Source organism: Rattus rattus, chromosome 4, assembly GCF_011064425.1.
Source record: "Rattus rattus isolate New Zealand chromosome 4, Rrattus_CSIRO_v1, whole genome shotgun sequence".
Taxonomy (NCBI): domain Eukaryota; kingdom Metazoa; phylum Chordata; class Mammalia; order Rodentia; family Muridae; genus Rattus; species Rattus rattus.
In genome coordinates, this window is record NC_046157.1 from 8253490 (window position 1) to 8273367 (window position 19878).

General features: G+C 45.6%; 1 protein-coding gene across 1 annotated transcript in view; it reads right to left on the bottom strand.

The window, feature by feature from the left end:
* Nucleotides 1–3107: 3107 nt before the first annotated feature.
* The window catches only part of Masp1 (mannan binding lectin serine peptidase 1), a 70799-nt gene continuing 54028 nt past the window's right edge, over nt 3108–19878 (bottom strand). Inside the window, exons 11-16 of the mRNA XM_032900034.1 lie at nt 18983–19120; nt 13479–13592; nt 11524–11709; nt 8510–8577; nt 6504–6603; nt 3108–6171 (exon numbers count right to left, since the gene is read on the bottom strand). Of these exons, the coding sequence (XP_032755925.1) occupies nt 5981–6171; nt 6504–6603; nt 8510–8577; nt 11524–11709; nt 13479–13592; nt 18983–19120 (797 nt within the window). The 3' untranslated portion in view covers nt 3108–5980. The remainder of the gene's footprint in view (nt 6172–6503; nt 6604–8509; nt 8578–11523; nt 11710–13478; nt 13593–18982; nt 19121–19878) is intronic.

A 19878-nucleotide genomic window follows, 5' to 3' on the forward strand; every position in this document is an offset into this window, starting at 1 on the left:
GAGGCCATCGTGAATCTGAGTTCATTCTTTACAGTGACACCTCATTTGAAGGATGAAATGATCATGCATCTCCTTGGCTCAGAAAGCTCAAGTCTTTCCTTCCCCCAAACCCAAAGCTTCTTGGGCCGTTCATAACCCCACAGTTCCACAGCCTCCCCAGACGGTGTGGTGTTCTTTCTTCCGACATGTCTGTCTCTCAGGGGGAACTGTCCCAGCTATTCAGGGACACCATGTCACTCAGCTTCCTTCAGATATCCAGGGCCCTTTCATCTATTGTTCTCCAATATGTTGCTCTCCAGTTTCTGGGGTGGTTTCCTTGTCTTAGTTTCTTACTGTAAAAGAGTTCTGTTTAGGAAACACTACAGCAGAAATAGTAGCAATGACATTGATACTGCGTCACAGCGAAGTCCTGGATCACAGGCTAGAACACCAGGGGACCTTGCCCCATCTTTGTTTCCTATCAGCTGAGTAAATGGAGTCAAAGGCTGAGGCCTGGGAAATAGTGACTCTCATAATTTTCTGGGAGGGGCATGTTGTATGGACAGGAAAACTCAGAACAGCGATTCTCAGATTGGACGCCCGTTAGAATCTTCAAGGGGTCTTCTAAGAAGCAACAGTGCTCAGACCTTACACCAGACAGGAGAAGGACCTGGGAGTCTTTGTGTCCTTAAGCCCCCACTTTGACCCCTGTGTGTTACCTCTTTTCTCAATAGTTGGTGTTCCTGTGTAGGGATTAAGTAAGCCCCAGAGTTCATTGGAAACTGGTTTTTCCACCTGTTTCTTCTACCACCTAGCTGACAGGTCACATAACGTTTCTGTTTTAGAATTGTTTTTCCTTTATAAAGGTTGTGATGATGGCACAGAGAGTTATGGTGTCTCCCACACTAGTCGTATCTGTTTCTGACACACAGTATATCGTTCAGAACAGTGGTTTTGCCCTAGTGAATGAGCCAACACAGACAGATCGCTCACAATCAAATCCATACTTTTGTTTGGATCTCAGTGTTTGCCTCCCCACCCCCACATTTCAGGATCCCACAGAAGATGCAGTTTTTTGTGATGTCTCCTAGCTGAGGGTTTCAAACTAAGTGTTTTAAAGTGACAGGCCTTTAAGGTATGGTGAAGCCAGAGGCCTAAAATCAAAGTGTTACCTGTCCCTACCTGTCCCTGTCTTCTGGGATCTTAGTGGCAATCCTGGGCACTCCCTGCAGGTACCTGCAGGATTCCGTACCGACTGACATGGAGTTTTCCTCTGTGTGTTTGTGCCTTCTTCTCCTATGAGGATAACGGTTGTTCTTGCTCTAGGATGACCTCTTCTTAGTTAATTACATTGATAATGATGCTATTTCAAAATAATTCACATGTGGAAGCACTATAGTTTAGAGGGTCAATATCTTGTGAGGGAGTGGGGCACAACTTCTGTGGGCGGTGACATTTTTTAACGACATCCCTGCCCCCCTCCTTTTGATATCCTGAACAGTTTGGGGCCTTATTGGTCAGATACCTTGCAGAATACTCTTCAGTTGCAATTTGTGGAGAAGACTGGAGAGGTGCAGAGCCCTGTTCGGTCTCACTGTGGGTGCTTACTGTTGGTATCAACCTTGACTTCCTGACTGGGGTAGGGTCCATTACTGTAGGCACTGAGGAGTAACTATGTTTTCCTCCCATACTGTTCTTTATCTTCCATGTGTATGGTGGGGGATCGGACCTGATGTCTTGTGCATGTTAGACAAATGCTCTTCCCCTGAGCTGCACCTAGCCCCATACCGTGCTTTCTGGGAGAAAACTATTGTGTACTGCTCACTCTCAAGGGATGGACAAGTTTCTTCACAGCAGGCTTGTCTACTCTCACAGTTTCTGTGTTCATTAAACGATTTATTCATAAAGTATGTGCTTGCGATCATTTGTTTTATATTTTGGATTATTCTTCAATACGGCTTTTGTTTTGTGGCTCAGATTGTTCCAGCTTCGTCCACTGGGGCTCTTTGCGTTGGGTCTTTGCCATTTGGAGGTCCCCACTAGGGAGGATGTTTTTGAATGCTTCCTTAGTTTCAAGCACTCCAGGCTTGTCTGGTGTATTTCATGCCCAAGTTCTAGAACGAACTTCAAAGGGGCCTTGTTTACAGAGGATTATATGATACACCGGAGGTCTGGGCCTTGGCTTGTTTGTAGCTATGCAAGTTTTTGCTTCTAGGGTGCTTCAGTTGGCTTGCCATAAAATGGGGATCAGAGGAGTAATGTTTACCACGGGTTATTGTTGGAGTTCACCTAAAGAATGTGCATGAAAAAGCTTCATCATCAATGAGCTCACTTATACTAACATCGTCTATGTTTACTTCCAAAAGAACTTTTATATTTGGACTAAGTTTACAATTTCTCAGTATTTTCCTTTTCTGCTGACTCGTGGATTTAATAATCTCAAACAAAAGAAGGCAGGCATTTTTTTTCCAGTTTAATGACTAGACTGAAGTCAACCTTTGCTGCTTCAGAGCTTGTCCCTTGGTTTAAAGACCCATTCTAGACTGAGATTCACTGTACTTCTGCTGTGAGTACAGTGCTCTGATTTCCTCTCTCTATATATCTTGCTTACCTCTTGCATGAAAAACATCTTAGAGGTGATGAGTTTTTTGTTTGTTTGTTTGATTTTTAAGTCATGCCTTTGTAGAATAGATTAACTTACGGCAGAAAGAAGGTACATATTCCAGAATGTTGACTATGCCAGAGTAGACAGACATCGAGCATACAAACTAAAAAACAAAAACAAAAACCCTTTCTTATCTGGATGTGGGTGGTATTTGAGAAATATAATTTATGTGCTGAGGCATCGACTTTATAGTATCCTGATAATTTGCAGGGACAATGATGTAGCTTTCTTTCTTTCTTTCTTTCTTTCTTTCTTTCTTTCTTTCTTTCTTTCTTTCTTTCTTTCAGGAAGAATGAATTCATAAAACCAGAGACATGCTTTCAAATCTACAAGTCAACTTTCCCATCAGTTTCTCTCTTTTCATGGTACACTGATCCTAATCGAATAGAACAAATTTTTGAAACATGTAAACAACTTAGCAGACCCATCAGTGCATGAAAAAGTACACAAGCCAAGCAGAGCTCTTTGACTCAATGCAGATGTTTATTGGAACGAATGTGTAGTTTCCCATAAGAACAACAACTTCTTTGACTAATGAATCCCAGGCACGATCATCACTGCTAATACCAGTGTTCACGGTGTGAAATCACAGCTCTCATTATACAAATTAACTTCTCGGGAGGTAGATTTCAGTTGCCTGGAAGGCGGGCCTTCTTATGGGCAGCACATTTTAGAGTTGTTTAGGAACTGGCTGGATTCGAAGGTAGTGAGTTGGATGAATTTAGACAAGGAAGTCTCCATGGTTATACCATTCTTCCGTGTCTCTAGTTTCAAGTCATCAGTTCTCTTGGACCATAACAGCAACTAGACTTCTGTCTTAGTGTTCTATGGCTGTGAAGAGACACTGTGACCACACAACTCTTACACAGGAAAGCACTCAGATGGGGTTGGCTCACCACTTCAGAGGTTTTGTCCATTTTTATCATGGCAGAGAGCATGGGATAAGCAGGCAGACATGGTGCTGAAGACGTGGCCAAGACTCCTACATCTTGATTCACAGGCAGCAGGAAGAGATAGCTCATGAGCCTGCCTTGGGCTTTTGAATACCTCAAAGCCCACTTCCAGGGACACTTATTTTCCACAAGGCCACTCCTACTACAAGGTGACATCTCTTAATCTTTTCAAGTAGCAATACTCTCTGGTGAGCAAGCATTCAAATACATGAGCCAATGGGGGCCATTCTTATTCAAATCACCACAAACTGGTACTTGTGGGACAATGTTCAAGTTCCATGGGACATTTAGTTATTTTTTCAAGATAAAGATTAAGTCATAATTGGAGGAGAATAAATAGGATAAACTGGGCTCAGCCAGAAGTTGGTATCTGCATGGTAATCCTGAGGCATTTAAAGTGTTGAATATTCTGATAAGAATATTTATTTACTCTATTTTAGTTCCTGATGAAGAATTTTGGAAAGAGGCCGGTTTATATGTTGATTCTCATGCTGGTTTCCTGGAAATATCATAACTATGGGAGGAGCTGGTAGTATCTGAGTGGAAGTGGACTCCCGTTCTTCTTCTAGAAGAGTTTCCTTGGCTTCACTTGTAGAAATGCACACTCTCCGAAGGTCAACTCCCTCTGGCATTCCCCTTCAAATTACAGACAACATTAGGCTTTCTTCTATCTCCATGCCTCTTAAAATAGACTCATCAGGGGTCATCCGCATATCAAAGTCACATGTGTGCCACAGCTCCACTAGGAGCATCTTGAAGCCATGACCCATACACTCCTCACTGCAGCAGGCTGCAGCAGCAGTCAGCATGACCTGGAACTGCAAGCTCTTCAGGAAGTGCTGGCAATGGGCAGGCTACATCAAAATTCTTCATCAGGAACTAAAATAGAGTAGCAGCTTGCTTGAGAAGTATCTGATTCCTGGCTCCGTGCCATCTCTTTGCATAAAAATCAAGAGTATAGGAATAGAGTGCCTTGTTCTGAGGGGTAGAGGGGTGAATTGTCCCTGAGTGTGCAGCCTTGGGCTGAATGCCCACAAGTCCTTATTCCCCACTGTCTTCCTCATTTATCAGAGATTCTTCTGGACTCTAGCAGCAGCAATGCTGGCCAAGGGGCAAAGTCTTCTATGAAGAACAATTCTCATACACAGAAACTCAGGGCTGGGCTTCTGTTTGTTTGAAAATCTTGTCTTGGATGAGGTCTCTAGAAGCTTCTTCAAAGACAAGTGTTCTCAGGTGGATGAGACAAAGGGGTAGGAATCAGAGAAATGGCAGGCTGAGCTGAGCTAGGATGTGGAGAGGGTGAAGGTGAAGGAGAGCAAGAGAGAGTCCAAGTGCGTAAGGCTGAGCCTGCCAGGGCCTGCCTTGTGCAGCCCATGCCTAGAGGGTGAAAAGGGACTCAGGAAAGCCACTATTCTTAGAGAAAGGGGAAGATCTTTGGCTGCACTTGGCCTTGGTTATGTCCTTTGGGACATGAGTATGCTGGATCACTGTGGGAATTTCAGGGTCAGGAGAATTTTGTCCTTTGAACCTAATGAACATTTCCCTTTTGGATTACTTTGAATTTAACTCATCATAGGGGATGTGACTCCATTGGATTCTAGTGCTAACAAGCACCTTCAAAACAAGAAGAAAAGACTTGTAGTGAGGGTCACATGAGAGTTAGGGGCAGATGTCTGACTTCACAACCCACCATCCACCCAGCTCCTGCTTCTCTCAGACTTTCTTACCATTTGATACTTAGCTCAAGTGCCAAACGACATTGCTGGGTGTGTCACTGGGAATCATGTCATAGGGCTAAGAACTTTATTTAGTTTACATTTTTATGGGGGATTGGGGCTGGGCTTGGGAGGATGGTATTTGGTGACGAAGCTTAGACTCTAGGGGGCAGATTAAAGCAAGGGCTGAGGGTGAGTGGAGAGGTGGCACTAGTCTTCCCTAAAACCCGACCAAGAGTTTATAAGGGACCTCTACCTGCCTCATGGGCACAGATGTCTTTTGCTAAGTCACAGTTTTGGAACACATAGTTTAGGTCAAACACCAGACTAAGTACTACATTATTATTAACTTTCTCCTCAGCATGCTTTTGTGAGGTAGATAAGGTCTGGGGCTTGCTTCTCATTGTTGAGGAATAGGCTCAAAGAGGCAGTCAGCTGTCTGTCATTATGAAAATCTTAAGTGATGGATCCTGGATCCAGCCTTCTGTTCTGACCCCACTATGCTACTCTGCCTCTATAAAGAGCGAGGAAAGGGGGGCTAAATGAATTCCAGTATCACCCAGGAATGGACAGGGAAGACCGAGGACCCGGGGAGGAAAGGTTGCTTGCATTTGCTGATCTTCTGTTGGTGATTGACCATACAGTAGGTGCTGGGCTGGGATTCAAACTCAGTTCCTCACCCCAGTGACCCTCTGGATCCAATCCTTGTTGGGATAGATGTAAGAATAAACTCCATAGCGATCTTTCTTCCCGCAATCTTCACCCCAGGACACCACGCCCACCAGGTACCATTGGTCTCTCTCTGCATCTTTGGTCACCATGGGGCCTCCAGAGTCGCCAGCACAGGCGTCTTTCCCCCCTAGATAAAAGGGAGATACGATAAAATAGAAAGCCCCTTTCCCAGAGCAAACCTGTGTCTGAACTTGTAGTTCAGACAATCGGCCACTGGAGGGTGCAGCAGACCATTGGATCTAAACTCGTGCTCTGTAGATCGGGCAAGATGATTCCAGAAAGTGTGGGTTCAGGAAGGGATGCCAAAAGTTCTGTTTTTCCCCCATCTCTTTCCACTCTCCCACTCTTCCTCCCTCCCTCTCCCTCTCCCTCTCCCTCCCCCTCCCCCTCTCCCTCTCTCTTTTCCCACTCCCTGTTCCAGATTGAAATCCCAAGATGGCTGTTGGGATCTTGTCTTACCTTCCTTTTCTCCGGCACAGATCATGTCCCGGGTCACTTTCTTCCCCAGTGGGGTGTAGGCCTCTTGGCAGGTATGGTAGTTTACAATTGGGATTTCAATCTGGAACACAAAGCTGTGGTTGGTCCTCACACCTGGCCGAGGAGCCCTTGCTGTTTTGACAGCTCTGAGAGGGCCACCAGCTACCTTACTCTTGGTTTCAGGAACTGCTGTGTGGTGCAGGTAAAGGCTGAATGGAGAACTGGGCTCACCTGCTACAGCCTCAGCTATAGACTTGCTGTAGCTACAGACCCTGGTCAAGCAGCTTTGCCTCATTGAGATTCACTTAACTTGTCTGTAATGTGGAGACAATACTTGCCTAGCACATACCAACTCCAAATATGACAGCGTATAGAAAAACCATGTCAGTTTGTATATGCTTCCTCCATCTCTGCTCTGGAACCTGGTGCATGTGACTTTAAGAAGGAGAGATCTTACTTAGACCACTGAGACTCTCATACCTTATCTTAAAGACGGACCTCATGGTTTTTTGACAAACTAGTCACAAGTGGTTACTCAAAGGAAATGAACAATCGAGTGCTTTGACAGTGTATAGGTTTAAGTACTGTATGCTCGGTATTTCTGAACATGAAGAATATTGTTTTTTGACACATGTGTGGTTCTGCCTGCATGAATGTTGTGTGCCACATGAATACCTGGAACCTGTGGAGGACAGAAGAGGACATTAGGTTCTCTGGAACTGGAGTTACAGACAGCTGTGAGCCAACAGGTGGTACTGGGACTTGAACCTGGGTCCTCTGCAAGAGTGACCATGTCTTTTACAGCTGTCCATGCCAAATGCTAGGTACTTTGACAGCTTCTCCCACTTGCTCTGTAGCAACTCTCACTATTTTCCCTCATTACTAGAACCGAATGGAACCTGTGCCCCAAGCACACTCTCTGTTGGTTCTTGTTATTATAGTCCATGAAGATTCTCCTTGGGATGGCCTTCCTAGGAAAGTGGAAAAAGGAAGCCATGTCATAAGGACATGCTGTCAGCATGTGCTGGAGTCCCTGACTAACTACTATTCATCATATGAGTATGGCCCTTTGGGAAGCCATCTTGAACCATCTCCCTTGTATGTCCCAGAGCACCTTGCCCCTCTTCATCACCTTCATTGTACCAAAACTACTTCCTGTCTGCCCCCTGTGACTATAAACGTAAGAAGCCCAGGAGATAGACCACTCCTTTTGTCCCCTCTTTTCCCTGGCAAATCTTGTAGCTAGTTCACAGGAGACAGCAAGTGACTACTTGGGAGTTCATGGATAAAAACAATGATGATGATTGCTATACGTTCAAATTTTTAAACTGTGATAAAAATAACATATGCTCAAGGATTTAAATATGTTGAAGGATTTAGAACCCAGGCCCATAATAGAACCCAGGAATGTCAGAGCCAGGCAGTTATTAGAGGAAATTTAGTAAGTTTGATGAGATCTCTAATCCCCTTCACCTAGAACGGTGAAATGACTCTTTCAGGGACTAAGGAAGTTCCTAGGGCCCCAGACTTGGAGCCATGGCTCCTTAGGTCAAGCTCAGGATTCATTTCTGAAATTACAGGGGAGTGGCTTTCAAGTGCAGTGGTCGAATCCTCTACTGCAAGGGCTGTGCTTCTTGGAGCCTGCCCTGCTCTCGATAATTTGGTGCGTAGTCTTCATGCTGCACAGATGAATCACGAGCCTGCTGGGTACCCACACTTGCTGTGTGCTGGGAGAATTTCTGTATTCTGAGGTTTTTTACACACTGCCAGACGCACAGAGTGGTATTTAGAAACTGGAGCCTGTGACCAGTTAAACAAACATATCAAACTTCCTGGGACTTCGAGTCCCATTACATTTTGGAGTTGAGTCCCTGTCTTTTATCGTTTCCTTCCTCCAAGCCTCCAAAGCCCAGAGCAGGCAGTACACAGGGAAGAGGCCCGACACAGGCCAGGTGATGGTTGTTTGTAGGATGTGAATTAAACCCCACCTCCATCAGGTTCTCTGGAAGCCTCTGTAGGAACTGCTTCCCCCAGCCGCTGACGATGACCATGGTTCCTGGAGGAGACAGTGTGAGGAGAGAGACTGAGGTGAGTGTGCTGAAAATTGCCCTGCCAGCATCATCCCCCTCTGCTGGAGGAGAAAGGGCTGAATCCGCTACCTCAGAGAAAGGCAGCAGGCAAGGAGGAAGAGGGCGGGAGAGCTGCTGAGGTTGGGGGGCATTTGCTCCTGTGATGGGTTGCCTGGTTTCTTTATCTACCTCACCCTCCTGGCAGCTGGCAAGGCACCGAGGCTGTGTGAGAGCTGTCATTTCACCCATCCTGTTCCCTGTTGAGTCCTCATGTGTGCAGTAGTGTTAGGGTGTAGGAAGGAGGTGCCTGGTCAGCAACTATGAATAAGTATGGAGCCCACCCAGCACAGTCAGCAACGGGTCAGGCTACATTTTCTCTCCTTGCCTTGCTTTAAGCCTCAGACTCCACATCCAGGAAACGAAGGGGCTGGACTTGGTAATCCCTTAAACTAGCCATGACATCCTATAAGTTTATGAAATCACAGATGTGGGGACAATGTGGAACTAGCTAAGGGTAGAGAAAGCCAGTGCATTCTTATTTAATAAGGAGCCTTGGATACGGAAAACAGGGCTACATTTAAGTTCTGAGACCCTCCACATCTGCAGCTAATGACACGCTGTGCCTCAGCTTTTCTCCTTCCTTTCTTCCTTTCTTCTCCCTCTCTTTCTTTCTCTATTCTCTCTCTCTTTCTTTTCTTTTCACATTGTGTTGGTTCTTTTTATGTCTTTTACAATGCATTTCGATCATATTCATCTCTCTCCACATCCCGCTCACTCAACTTTGTGATTTCTCTTTTCCTTTCCTTTTCTTCTTTCTTTTCCTTTGTTCATTTCTTCCAATCTTTCTCTTTCTTCCTTCCTTCCTGTCTTAAACCCAACAAATCCAATCTGTTTAGTCTATGCTACTCTTGGGTATGTGGCCTTACACTGGAGTGTGGTTGACCCTCCAGAGGCCACACCCTTAAGTTAAACTGACTCTCCCTTTCGCAGAAGCTATCGCTTGCTAATATCTCCTCAGTTAGGGGTGAGACTTTGTGCCTAGCTCCCTCCCCATGGTGGGATTTTTGTCTGACTTGGGCTTCCAAAGGTCTTATGCATACGATCACAACTGCTGGTTCGTCATGTGCGCAGCTGCCCTGTTATGTCCTGAAGACAGCCTCCCTGTAGGCATCCATCACATCTGGCTCGGACATTGTTTCTGCCCACCTCTTCCACAATGATCCCTGAACCCTGGGAGGTGGGGTATGATGTAGATGTCTCATTTAGGCCCAGGCATTCTCCCAGCCTCTTACTCTATGCAACTGGACCACTTGTGGGTCAAGTTTTGGTTGATCTCTATCTTCTGAAGAAAGAAGTTTTTCTGGTGTGAGTTGAGAGGCGCAGTAATTTATGGGCATAGCGGTAAGCCATGCCAAACGTTCTACAAGGCCTAGGGGGCGTAAATAAGTTAGTGAGTGCCAGGAGCTGGTATGTGTGAAGTACACAGTGCCTGATTAGTGAGAGCCAGCTTTACCTACACATTTCCTGCTGGCTCACTTCTCTTAAACACTTCTCAGATTCCAGCTGTGTGTGTGTGTGTGTGTGTGTGTGTGTGTGTGTGTGTGTGTGTGTGTGTGTGTGTGATCTTTAAGCCTCAGGAAATGAGTGAGGATATGACACACTGAATTCCAAGGAAAAGGAGGCCAGCTGGCCTGAGTTGGCCTCCTGCTCTGCTCCGGGTTGGACATGTTCTGATTATGGTATTTCATTTTAATAACACAGGCAGCCTGCTGGGGTTTTGTGTCCAATTTAGCGGTGAAGGACTTAAGCTGACTGAGGCTGGTGGCATCCTCAAGATGACTCACCAGGAAAGCCAGCGTTGTGATTGGAACTGTGCTGGTGATCAACTACTGTCCCTTAGCTGCAGCTTGTCCTGCCACCGTTTATTGGTTGTGTAGTGCTGGGGACTGAAGCCTGAGCCCAGAGCATACAGGGCAAGCATGCCATGCAAAGTTCTGCTGCCAACCTGAGCCACACCCCCGCCATCTTTCTCTCTCTATGCTACTTTGTCATGCTGGGGTGTGACAGCATAAAATGGCAGGTTTTCTTGACTAACAGGACTTTCAGAAAAGGTTGACACTGTCTACTCTTCTACTCCCTAACTCCAGTCTCCTCCTTACCCTCCCCCAGGCTACATGCAATAATTTCTTCCTGCAGGCACGTGTCTCCTTTCTCAGAATCTCCCCTGTACTTATTTAGCTCACTAATACAATAGGATGCTGCATCCTCTATTGCAGTCCCTAGGCTGGTTGTGTGGTTCCTATATGGAAAACACATATGCCTGTTTATCTTGTGCGGGATACAACTTGGGTCACCACGGAATTAGTTCCAATTTTGTTGTTGTAGGGGAAGCAGTGGGAAGTCACACAGGCTCTGAGACAAGGTGTCTGTCCTTCTACAGCCTCCGCAGCTCTGGGAAGACTGCCTTGCTATTGCTGCAGCTTCAGTACAGGATATGGTCAGGGGAGAGATACTATGCTGGCTAGTCTTTATGACAACTGATATAAGCTGGAGTTACCAGAGGGGAGGGTATCTCAGTTGAGAAATACCCTCTGTAAGACTGAGCTAGAGGCAAACTTGTAGGGCATTTTTTAAATTAGTGATTAATGGGGGAGGGCCCAGCCCATTGTGAGTGGTGCCATCCCTGCATTGGTCCTGGGGTCTATAAGGAAGCAGACTGAGCAAGCTATGAGGAGCAAAGCCAGTAAGCAGCGCTCCTCCATGGTCTCTGCATCAGCTCCTGGCTCTAGGTTCCTGCCCTGTGAGAGTTCCTGAACTTCCTTCAGTGAAAACCAGTGATTTGAAGTGCAAGCCAAATAAACCCTTTCCTCCCTGGGATGCTTTTAGTCATGGTGTTTCACCACAGTAGCAGTAACCCCAACTAAGACAGGTACCTTCAGTGGAAGGGTGCTCAGGCAGACAGACAGGCATCACAAAGTCGTTCAGCCTTGGACTCTCTGACAGTTCCACCAGACCCAAGTCGTTCTCAAATGTGCTGGGGTTGTACAGTGGGTGGAGCATGATGTGCTTTACATGCAGATGCTGTTCGTCTTCATCTGAGCGCCGTCTCCAGTGCTTTCCTGGGCCACAGAAGGTGTGTGAGGCAGGAGCGAAGTGGATGCTTGCTCCCTATCAGCCCCAGTCCCATCTAGTACCTGGTCCAGCCTTAAGTCCTCTCTGCTACTACCCTCTCAGCCATCCTGTCCTACCTTCCATACCCCTCATATTCTCATGGTTCCACCTCTAACATTATTATTAACCAGAGTGTCTAGTTGATAATAGTTACTCTTTATTGTCTGGGTCATATGTGGTCTGCTTAGTGAAGCCTCTCGGGTACTTCAGTTAGAGGATTTCCCTATGTGATAATCCAGGTTAAGTCAACTACTGTATACTCTCTCTCACATGTATGTCTGAGCCTTGGACTGTTACATATGCATGTGTAGATAGGAGAATATATCGGCAAAGACCAGGAAACTAGAATGGAATCCACATGAACAGAAAAGGCCTCCAAGGGAATTGGGATAGGGAAGACAATAGATCAAAGTGGAATAGAGGAATATTGGGAGTAAAAAGGCATGGCAGGGAGACAGGTGAGCAGGGTGAAGGGCAAGAACCAACCAAAATTGCACACACACACACACACACACACACACACACACACACACACACACACACAGCTTTGTAAACTAATCTTAAAATAGAATAATAAATAAATAAAAATATTGAAAATATTTTATTTATTCTTGGTGCTATGTTTTGGGTTTTTCAAAAAGATTTCTTTTTGTTTTAGTGTGTGTGTGTGTGTGTGTGTGTGTGTGTGTGTACACGTGTGCCATTCACATGCCCATGGGTACCTGTGGCAGTCAGAAGCGGATGTTCTGGGACTGGGGTTGCTGACACAGAAAAGGAACTCTGGAGCCCTGCAAGGGTGGGTGCTCTTACTGCTGAGCCGTCTTTCAGGTCCTCTGAGACCGATTTGTAAGGCAAGTTAGGTCACAAAAGGAGAGTTTCTTAACTCCAAAAACAAAGTTTTAATTACTAAAGGTCTTGATGTGCATTAAAAAGTTATTGCCCTGTTGGGGATTGGTTCTAATGATTTGTCTTACTCAGCTCCCAGAATCACATGGGAATCTGTACATTCAGATGCTAAAGGAAGCCTGCCCTCAGTTGACTCTGATTGGGAAATAAAGTTGCCAACAGCCAATGGCTGGACAGGATGATAAAAGCGGGACTTTTAGATTGCGAGGCCAAAGAACAGAGGAAGGAGAGAGGAGAATTGCCACGACTCAGAAGAAAGAGAGCTACCAGCCATGTAAGAATGTGGGAAAGTGACCAAAGGGGCCACTCCCCCAATTGGGTCTGGTGTAGCAGAAATGAAATGTTGACTTAGCAAGTTGACTCAGGAAAGTTGGAGGGGGAAAGCTGCAGGGAGGATTAGAAATGCTCGGCAATTGAGCTAGTCAAGGCATACCAAAATTAGCTGATGTGAGTGTGTGCGTGCGTGTATGCATGTGTGTCTCATTCACAGTCCAGAGAGTTCTTAGGTGCATGCTCTGCATGTGTGACCTGCCAGGAGCTAAAGTGGTTAACTAATTCACAGCCACATTTTCCTACAAATTCCCAAGGTTCAAAAATCCCTGCTTCCCTCTTGCAACAGACTATGCTCCCCTTATAACGTTTACAGGCTGTTATGTGTAGCCTTAGTTCTTAATTGGACCCGGACAGAGCGTTAAATTGATTTGAGCCAGCAGGTGCTCTTTAGTCTGTAAAGGAGAGTCTTGGAAATTGTGGCAGTGGGACTCTGTTCCAGAAACCACAGCTGGCTTTAGAGACTTTGGCCCGGACTCACCCATGATAATTTTGAAGTCAGAAGGGCTGAGCAAATGTGAGTTGTGTAGAATTGGCTCTTCTGGATCAAGTGGATGGTGGAGGCAGTGAGCAGCTGTCAAAACCCAGTTGGAACCTGAAGAATAGAGCACACACATCCTATGTCCTGCCCTGTCCCATCCCACCTCCCAGTGAGTCAAGCTGAGGTCCTTACTGCTACTCAAGAGCACCATCTTAAACCCTACAAGCGTCCAACCCCACCTCCATTGTGTTCATGGCCCCAAGTCAGACACTCACTTCCTTATTTGAAGAAGAAGAGTTGAGACTGTGATTCTAATTCCCTATTTCAATCTAGGCCAGGACTAGACATTTTAAAGAGGTTTTTGGGCTTTCTTAAAGCCCATGGCATGGGTAAGTATCAGCTAGCCATAAGTGGGTTCTCAAAAATCAGGGACAGGCAGTTTACAACTGTGCCTGGGAGCAAATTGTGTGTTCTAGCTCCCCACTCCTCCTACACTCAGAGACAGCTTGAGCCCCAGGAATTCTGACACCACCAGGTTCACAGGTAAGTCCCATACCACCACCCCAATACCTGGTCAAACTGGCACCCCCACCCCCACCCCAGGGTCCAGAGGACATAGGACCTCCTGCCCTGCTGTGGAAGATCACATCTTCCTTCTGGTCTGCAACTTGATCTGGGAACAGATCAGCTGCTCCAGCACCCACTACCCTACCCTACCCACACCCAGACTAAGCTTGACTCCCAGGAGGTCTGCCCCAGCCAGGCTCACAGATTAGGCACACTCCTCCCACACTCAGAGGCAGCCAGATCCAAGGAGGACCAACATAACCAGGCCCATAGGAGGGATAGACTTTAGAGACAGCAAGGCCAGTTAACACCAGCGATAACCAGACAGCTAGAGGCAATCATAAGAACACAAGCATCAGAAAACAATTCCACTTGGCAGCATCAAAATCCAGCTCTCCTACCACAGCAAGCCCTGGATATCCTAACATACCTGAAAAGCAAGATTATGATTTAAAATCCTATCTCATGAAGATGATAGATGACATTAAGGAGGACATAATTAACTCCCTTAAAGAAATACAGGAGTAATCAGGTAAACATATAGAAGCCCTTAAAGAGGAAACACATAAATCCCTTAAAGAATTACAGAAAACACAACCAAACAAAGGAATTATCATTTTATAAAGGAATTAACAAAATGATCCAGAATTTAAAAATGAAAAAAAGAAACACTAAAGAAATCACAAAGGAAGACAACCCTGGAGATGGAAAACCTAGGAAAGGGATCAGGAGTCACAGATGCAAGCATCACCAACAGAATACAAGAGATAGAAGAGAGAATCTCAGGTTTAGAAGATACCATAGAAGATATTGAAACAATAGTCAAAAACAAACAAACAAACAAACAAACAAAAAAGTACAAAAAGCTTCTAATCTAAAATGTCCAGGAAATTCAGGACACAATGAAAAGATCAAACCTAAAAATAATAGGTATAGAAGAGAATGAAGACTCCCAGTTCAAAGGGCCAATAAATATCTTCAATAAAATTATAGAAGAAAACTTCCGTGACCTAAAGAAAGAGATGCCCATAAGCATAGAGGAAGCCTACAGAACACCAAATAGATTGGACCAGAAAATAATTCCTTTCTGTTACATAATAATCAAAACATCAAATGAACAGAAGAAAGAAAGAATATTAAAAGCAGTAAGGGGAAAAGGTCAAGTAACAGATAAAGGCAGACCTATCAGAATTACACCAAACTTCTCAACAGAGATTCTAAAAGCCAGAAGACCTTGGGCAGATGCCATACCTTAAGAGAACACAAGCACCAGCCCAGGCTACAATATCCAGCAAAACTCTCAGTTACCATAGATGGAGAAACCAAGATGTTCCATGACAAAACCAAACTTAAATTATATCTTTCCATTAAACCAGCCCTACAGAGGATAATAGAAGAAAAACTCCAGCACAAGGAAGGAAACTACACCAAGAAAAACCAAGATATTAATCTTCTCACAAGGAACACAAAAGAGAACCACACAAACAACAAAAAGAACAGAAACCAACAATCATTGGTCTTTAATATCTCTCAACATCAATGAACTTAATTCCCCAAATAAACAGACATAGGTTAACAGAATGGATACATAAATAGGGACCAGCATTTTGCTGCATACAAGAAACACACCTTAGTGACAAAGACAGATACTACCTCAGAGTAAAAGACTGGAAAAAAATTTCCAAGCAAATGTCCCAAGAAACAAGCTGGAGTAGCCATTCTAATATTGAATAAAATTGATTTTCAACCAAAAGTTATCAAAAAAGATGAGGAAGGACATTTCATAGTCATCAAAGGAAAACTTTGCCAAGATGAACTCTCAATTCTGAATGTCTATGCTCCAAATGCAAAGGCACCAAATTTGTAAAAGAAATGTTACTAAAACTCAAAGCATACATTGAATCTCACAAAATAATAGTGGGAGATATCAGTACCCCACTCTCACCAATGGATAAATCATAGAAGGAGAAACTAAACAGAGATACATTGAAACTAACAGAAGTTATGAAACAAATGGATTTAACAGATATCTACAGAACATTTCATCCTAAAACAAAAGAATATACCTTCTTCTCAGTACTTCATGGTACCTTCCCAAAAATTGACCATATAATCAGATACAAAACAAGCCTCAACAGGTTCCCAGGACCCAACAGGGATGACATTAGCTGAAATACCCAACAGTGGGGAGGTAGAACCTGAAGAGATCACCTCCAGTGGAAAGGCATGGACCCCAGTTGAGGGATGGGGCCACCCACCCATCTCAAAATTTTTAATCCTGAATTGTTCCTATCTAAAGGAAACACAGGGACAAAAAATTGAGAAGAGACTGAAGGAAAGGTCATTCAGAGACCACCCCACCTAGGGATCCATCCCATCTACAGACAACAAACCCAGACACTATTGCTGATACCAAGAAGTACTCGCAGACAGGAGCCCAGTATGGCTGTCCTTTGAGAGGCTCCACCAGCATATGACTAAGATAGAAGCAGGTATTCACAGCCAACCATCAGACTGAGCCCAGAGACCCCATTAGAAGAGTTAGGGGAAGGATTGGAGGAACTGAAGGGGATTGCAACCCCATAGGAAGAACAACAATATCAACTACCCGGATCCCCCAGAGTTCTCAGGGACTAAACCACCAACCAAAGAGTATACATGGATGGGTCCATGGCTTCAGCCACACATGGAGCAGAGGACTGCCTTATCTGGCATCAATGGGAGGAGAAGCCCTTTGTCCTGTGTGACTTGTTGCCCCTGCATAGGGGAATGCTAGAGGGGTGAAGTAGAAGTGAGTGGTTGGGGGAGCACTCTCGTAGATATATTCAGGAGGGGAGGTTGGCATGGGAAGTTTGCAGAGGGGAGACTGGAAGGAGGACAACATTTGAAATGTAAATAAATAAAATAACCAATTAAAAAAGTTCTGGCGAGGACTTCCTTCATCCCCTTGTTTGGGTATGGCCCTGATATCAGTTTTAGCAGCACCTGGAGGTTCCCCAGAAATGAAAAATGTCTTTAGCAAGATCCCCCAAGTAGTTCCTATGTACATGAAAACTTGGCAAGTCCTGAGGACTATGTTAGCAGCCGGCTAGATGACTGCACACTGGAATCACCTGGAAAATTAGGAAAGGTGTTAGCATTGTGATCTGTATCCAGGCCATAAGCAGCAGGGGCATATGAAAGGATCATCCTGCAGTCAGGGCTGAGGACCACTGTTCAGAGCCAGCTCTGTTATTAACAACTATGGTCCCTCAGAACAATGGTGTGGCTGGAGTGACAGTGAGCTAGCGTCTCTTGATTAGGGTCCTAGTGCACTTCTTGGCTGCCATCTTGCCCTGGATGAATGGGCTCTCGATCTTTGTCTAATGCAGAGTCAAGCTTTTAACCTTCCTTCAATGGAGATAACAGCAATAGCTGAGGCCTGGACACATCCAGTGGGAGCCAAACAGAAAAAAAAAAGCATTGTAGACTGAGCTGGGCTGGGTTGGGGAGTGTGGATCAGTGATCTAGGCTCTAGTTCAGAGTCGAAGGTAGAAGGTTCTTCCTGGAACAGCTCCCAGAATCTACTTGTCCCTCTCAGAAGGAGTCACATGTTCTGGTTTCTGGTTCTGGACAAATCTCAGCACAGAACATCCTCTTTCCTCAGGCACACCCTGAGCCTGCCCATGGCTAGGGATTATTGGAGCAGTGGGTAAGGTGGGCTGAGGCACCCAGGATAGGAAATCCTGCTTCAGAGCAGGGCTTTCTGGATGAATCTATGTGTATGCTCTGGCTTGCCCAGAGATTAACTGAAGTTAATCTCTGAACTCTGCCAGCTCCCCACCCCCACTGACCCTCAGTGCGAGCACAGCCACAGTGTTCTGCCCCTTCCTAATTCTATTAGAACCCTCTGGTCTCTGCTCTCTCCTGTCTACTCCACCTCAGTTCCAAAGAAGAGCAGCAGCAGAGATTGCAGATCTACAGAGCTGTGGTCAAGTGTGAAGTAGCTTTTTGCTGGGTCTACGGTAAAGTGAATTTCAGCTTTCGAACATACACGTACAACCAGTTTCAACACTGGATGAACATTATTGACCCAAAAAGTCAGTGTTTGAAAAGCTACTTCAAAGTCTTAAAGCAATGGGTGCTTTTCACTCCTCCTAAAGAAGTTGGGATCATGACAATTGGTCTCCCTTCCTTCCACCACCATGACTCTTGCTCTCTATCTCTGCCTCTTCTGCCCCTTCAATAGGATTCCGCCCTCCCTTTCTTCTTTCCTGACGTTTCCTCTCTCTTGGGTCTCTCTTCTCATTGTCATTTGTCACCTTTATTTCTGTCTTATTCTATCCTCAGTTCTCTCCCTCTTACGTTCTAGGTCCCATGTTTACTGCCCCTTTTGTCTCAGTCTGTCACTGGTGTTCTCTGATTATCTGCTTTCCCTTCTTTCTTGGTCATGTCCTGTGCCCCGATCCCCACTGAACTGGCCAGAACGTGCTGAGAAATCTGCCTGTTTCCAGGATCTGATCTGAATTCTCAAGTACACATCCAAGGCCCTTTAAAGCCTGTTGTCCTTGATTTCCAAGGCTGCTGCTGCTGCTGCTGCTGCTGGTGATGGTGGTGGTGAGGGTGGTTGGGAGGGTGGGAGGGTAGGGGTGCATTTCCGGTTCTCTCTGATCTGTCAGCTCTGCCACATCCCAGCTCTGTGTCCCATGTTGCATTGATTTGCAACTCACTTTCAACAGTCTGTCAGGAGACTGACCAGAACCAGGAAGTGCTCCATAGCTCAAGGAATTAGAACAGGTGTATGCCTGCCTCTGGCTCCAGCTGCAGCCTCCCTTGACCACACTTATGGGGCAGTGATTCTTAAGGAAGAATCAGCCAGTTTTCAAGGGAAGGTTGTTCCTTAGTTTCTACCCTGTTCCCAGCCTTGGGTCTTTTGGGACCCTTTACTTTCTTCTTACCTAAAAGGCTTCCCCCACAGAAGGGTTGCCCATTCAGTTGTGACAGCATGGCAATCCACGGAGTGGTACCCTTCTGGGCTGGGCGTCCATTGAAGATCCTGGAGATGTGCTTCCGGGAGAACTTGGGGAGACCACACACTGTAGCCAAGGGAGGGAGGAACAGGTCATACTTTGTACTATGCCTTACCCATTGGGGTTACCAGCTTATCACTGTTAGATGGATGGAATTGAAGGACAAGGGCTGTGGCCGGTGTCACATCCCAGTGCTGAGCTCTGATAAAAACCACCCTACTGGGTTTGGTCATAGTTTTTTCAGTTCTGTGAACGTGTAGATTCACCATCCCCTTCTTTTTCTCTCCTCCTCCCTATTGATGTTGGTTTTCTGTGACTCAAAAATGTTAGACTCCTAATAAGAAGCTTTGTGCTCCATCACTGGGGGCTCTTCCTCCAGGTCGTGGAATTACACACTGCCACAGTGATGGTCTTTTTACTTAATCCCCTCATCCTCTGCCTTCCTTGCTGCGGATTCATAGACAAACCTACGGCTGAATGCCCTTAGAAACCACCCAGTGTCTTCTTCCTATCACACACTTCAAGAAGTCAAAGTCTACAGAAAGTTTCTGGCTTGCCAAAGGTCACTCCACGGGGAAATGGCACAAATATAATTCTGGATCACCTGACCCCAACCCTGGGCTTGCTCCCCTCCGGCCAGCATCTTAACTCTGAGCAATATGGCTTCCAGGACCCTTAGAACTCTCTGGATCCAGGCAGTCATGTGCCACTTTCAAAGCGAAGACTGAACTGAATCACTGGCAAATATCCTGCCTCCTTGCCAATCCTTAGCATCCCCCAGTGCTGCTTCAAGTAGTTTACGCACCAGCCCCAGCCAACATCCT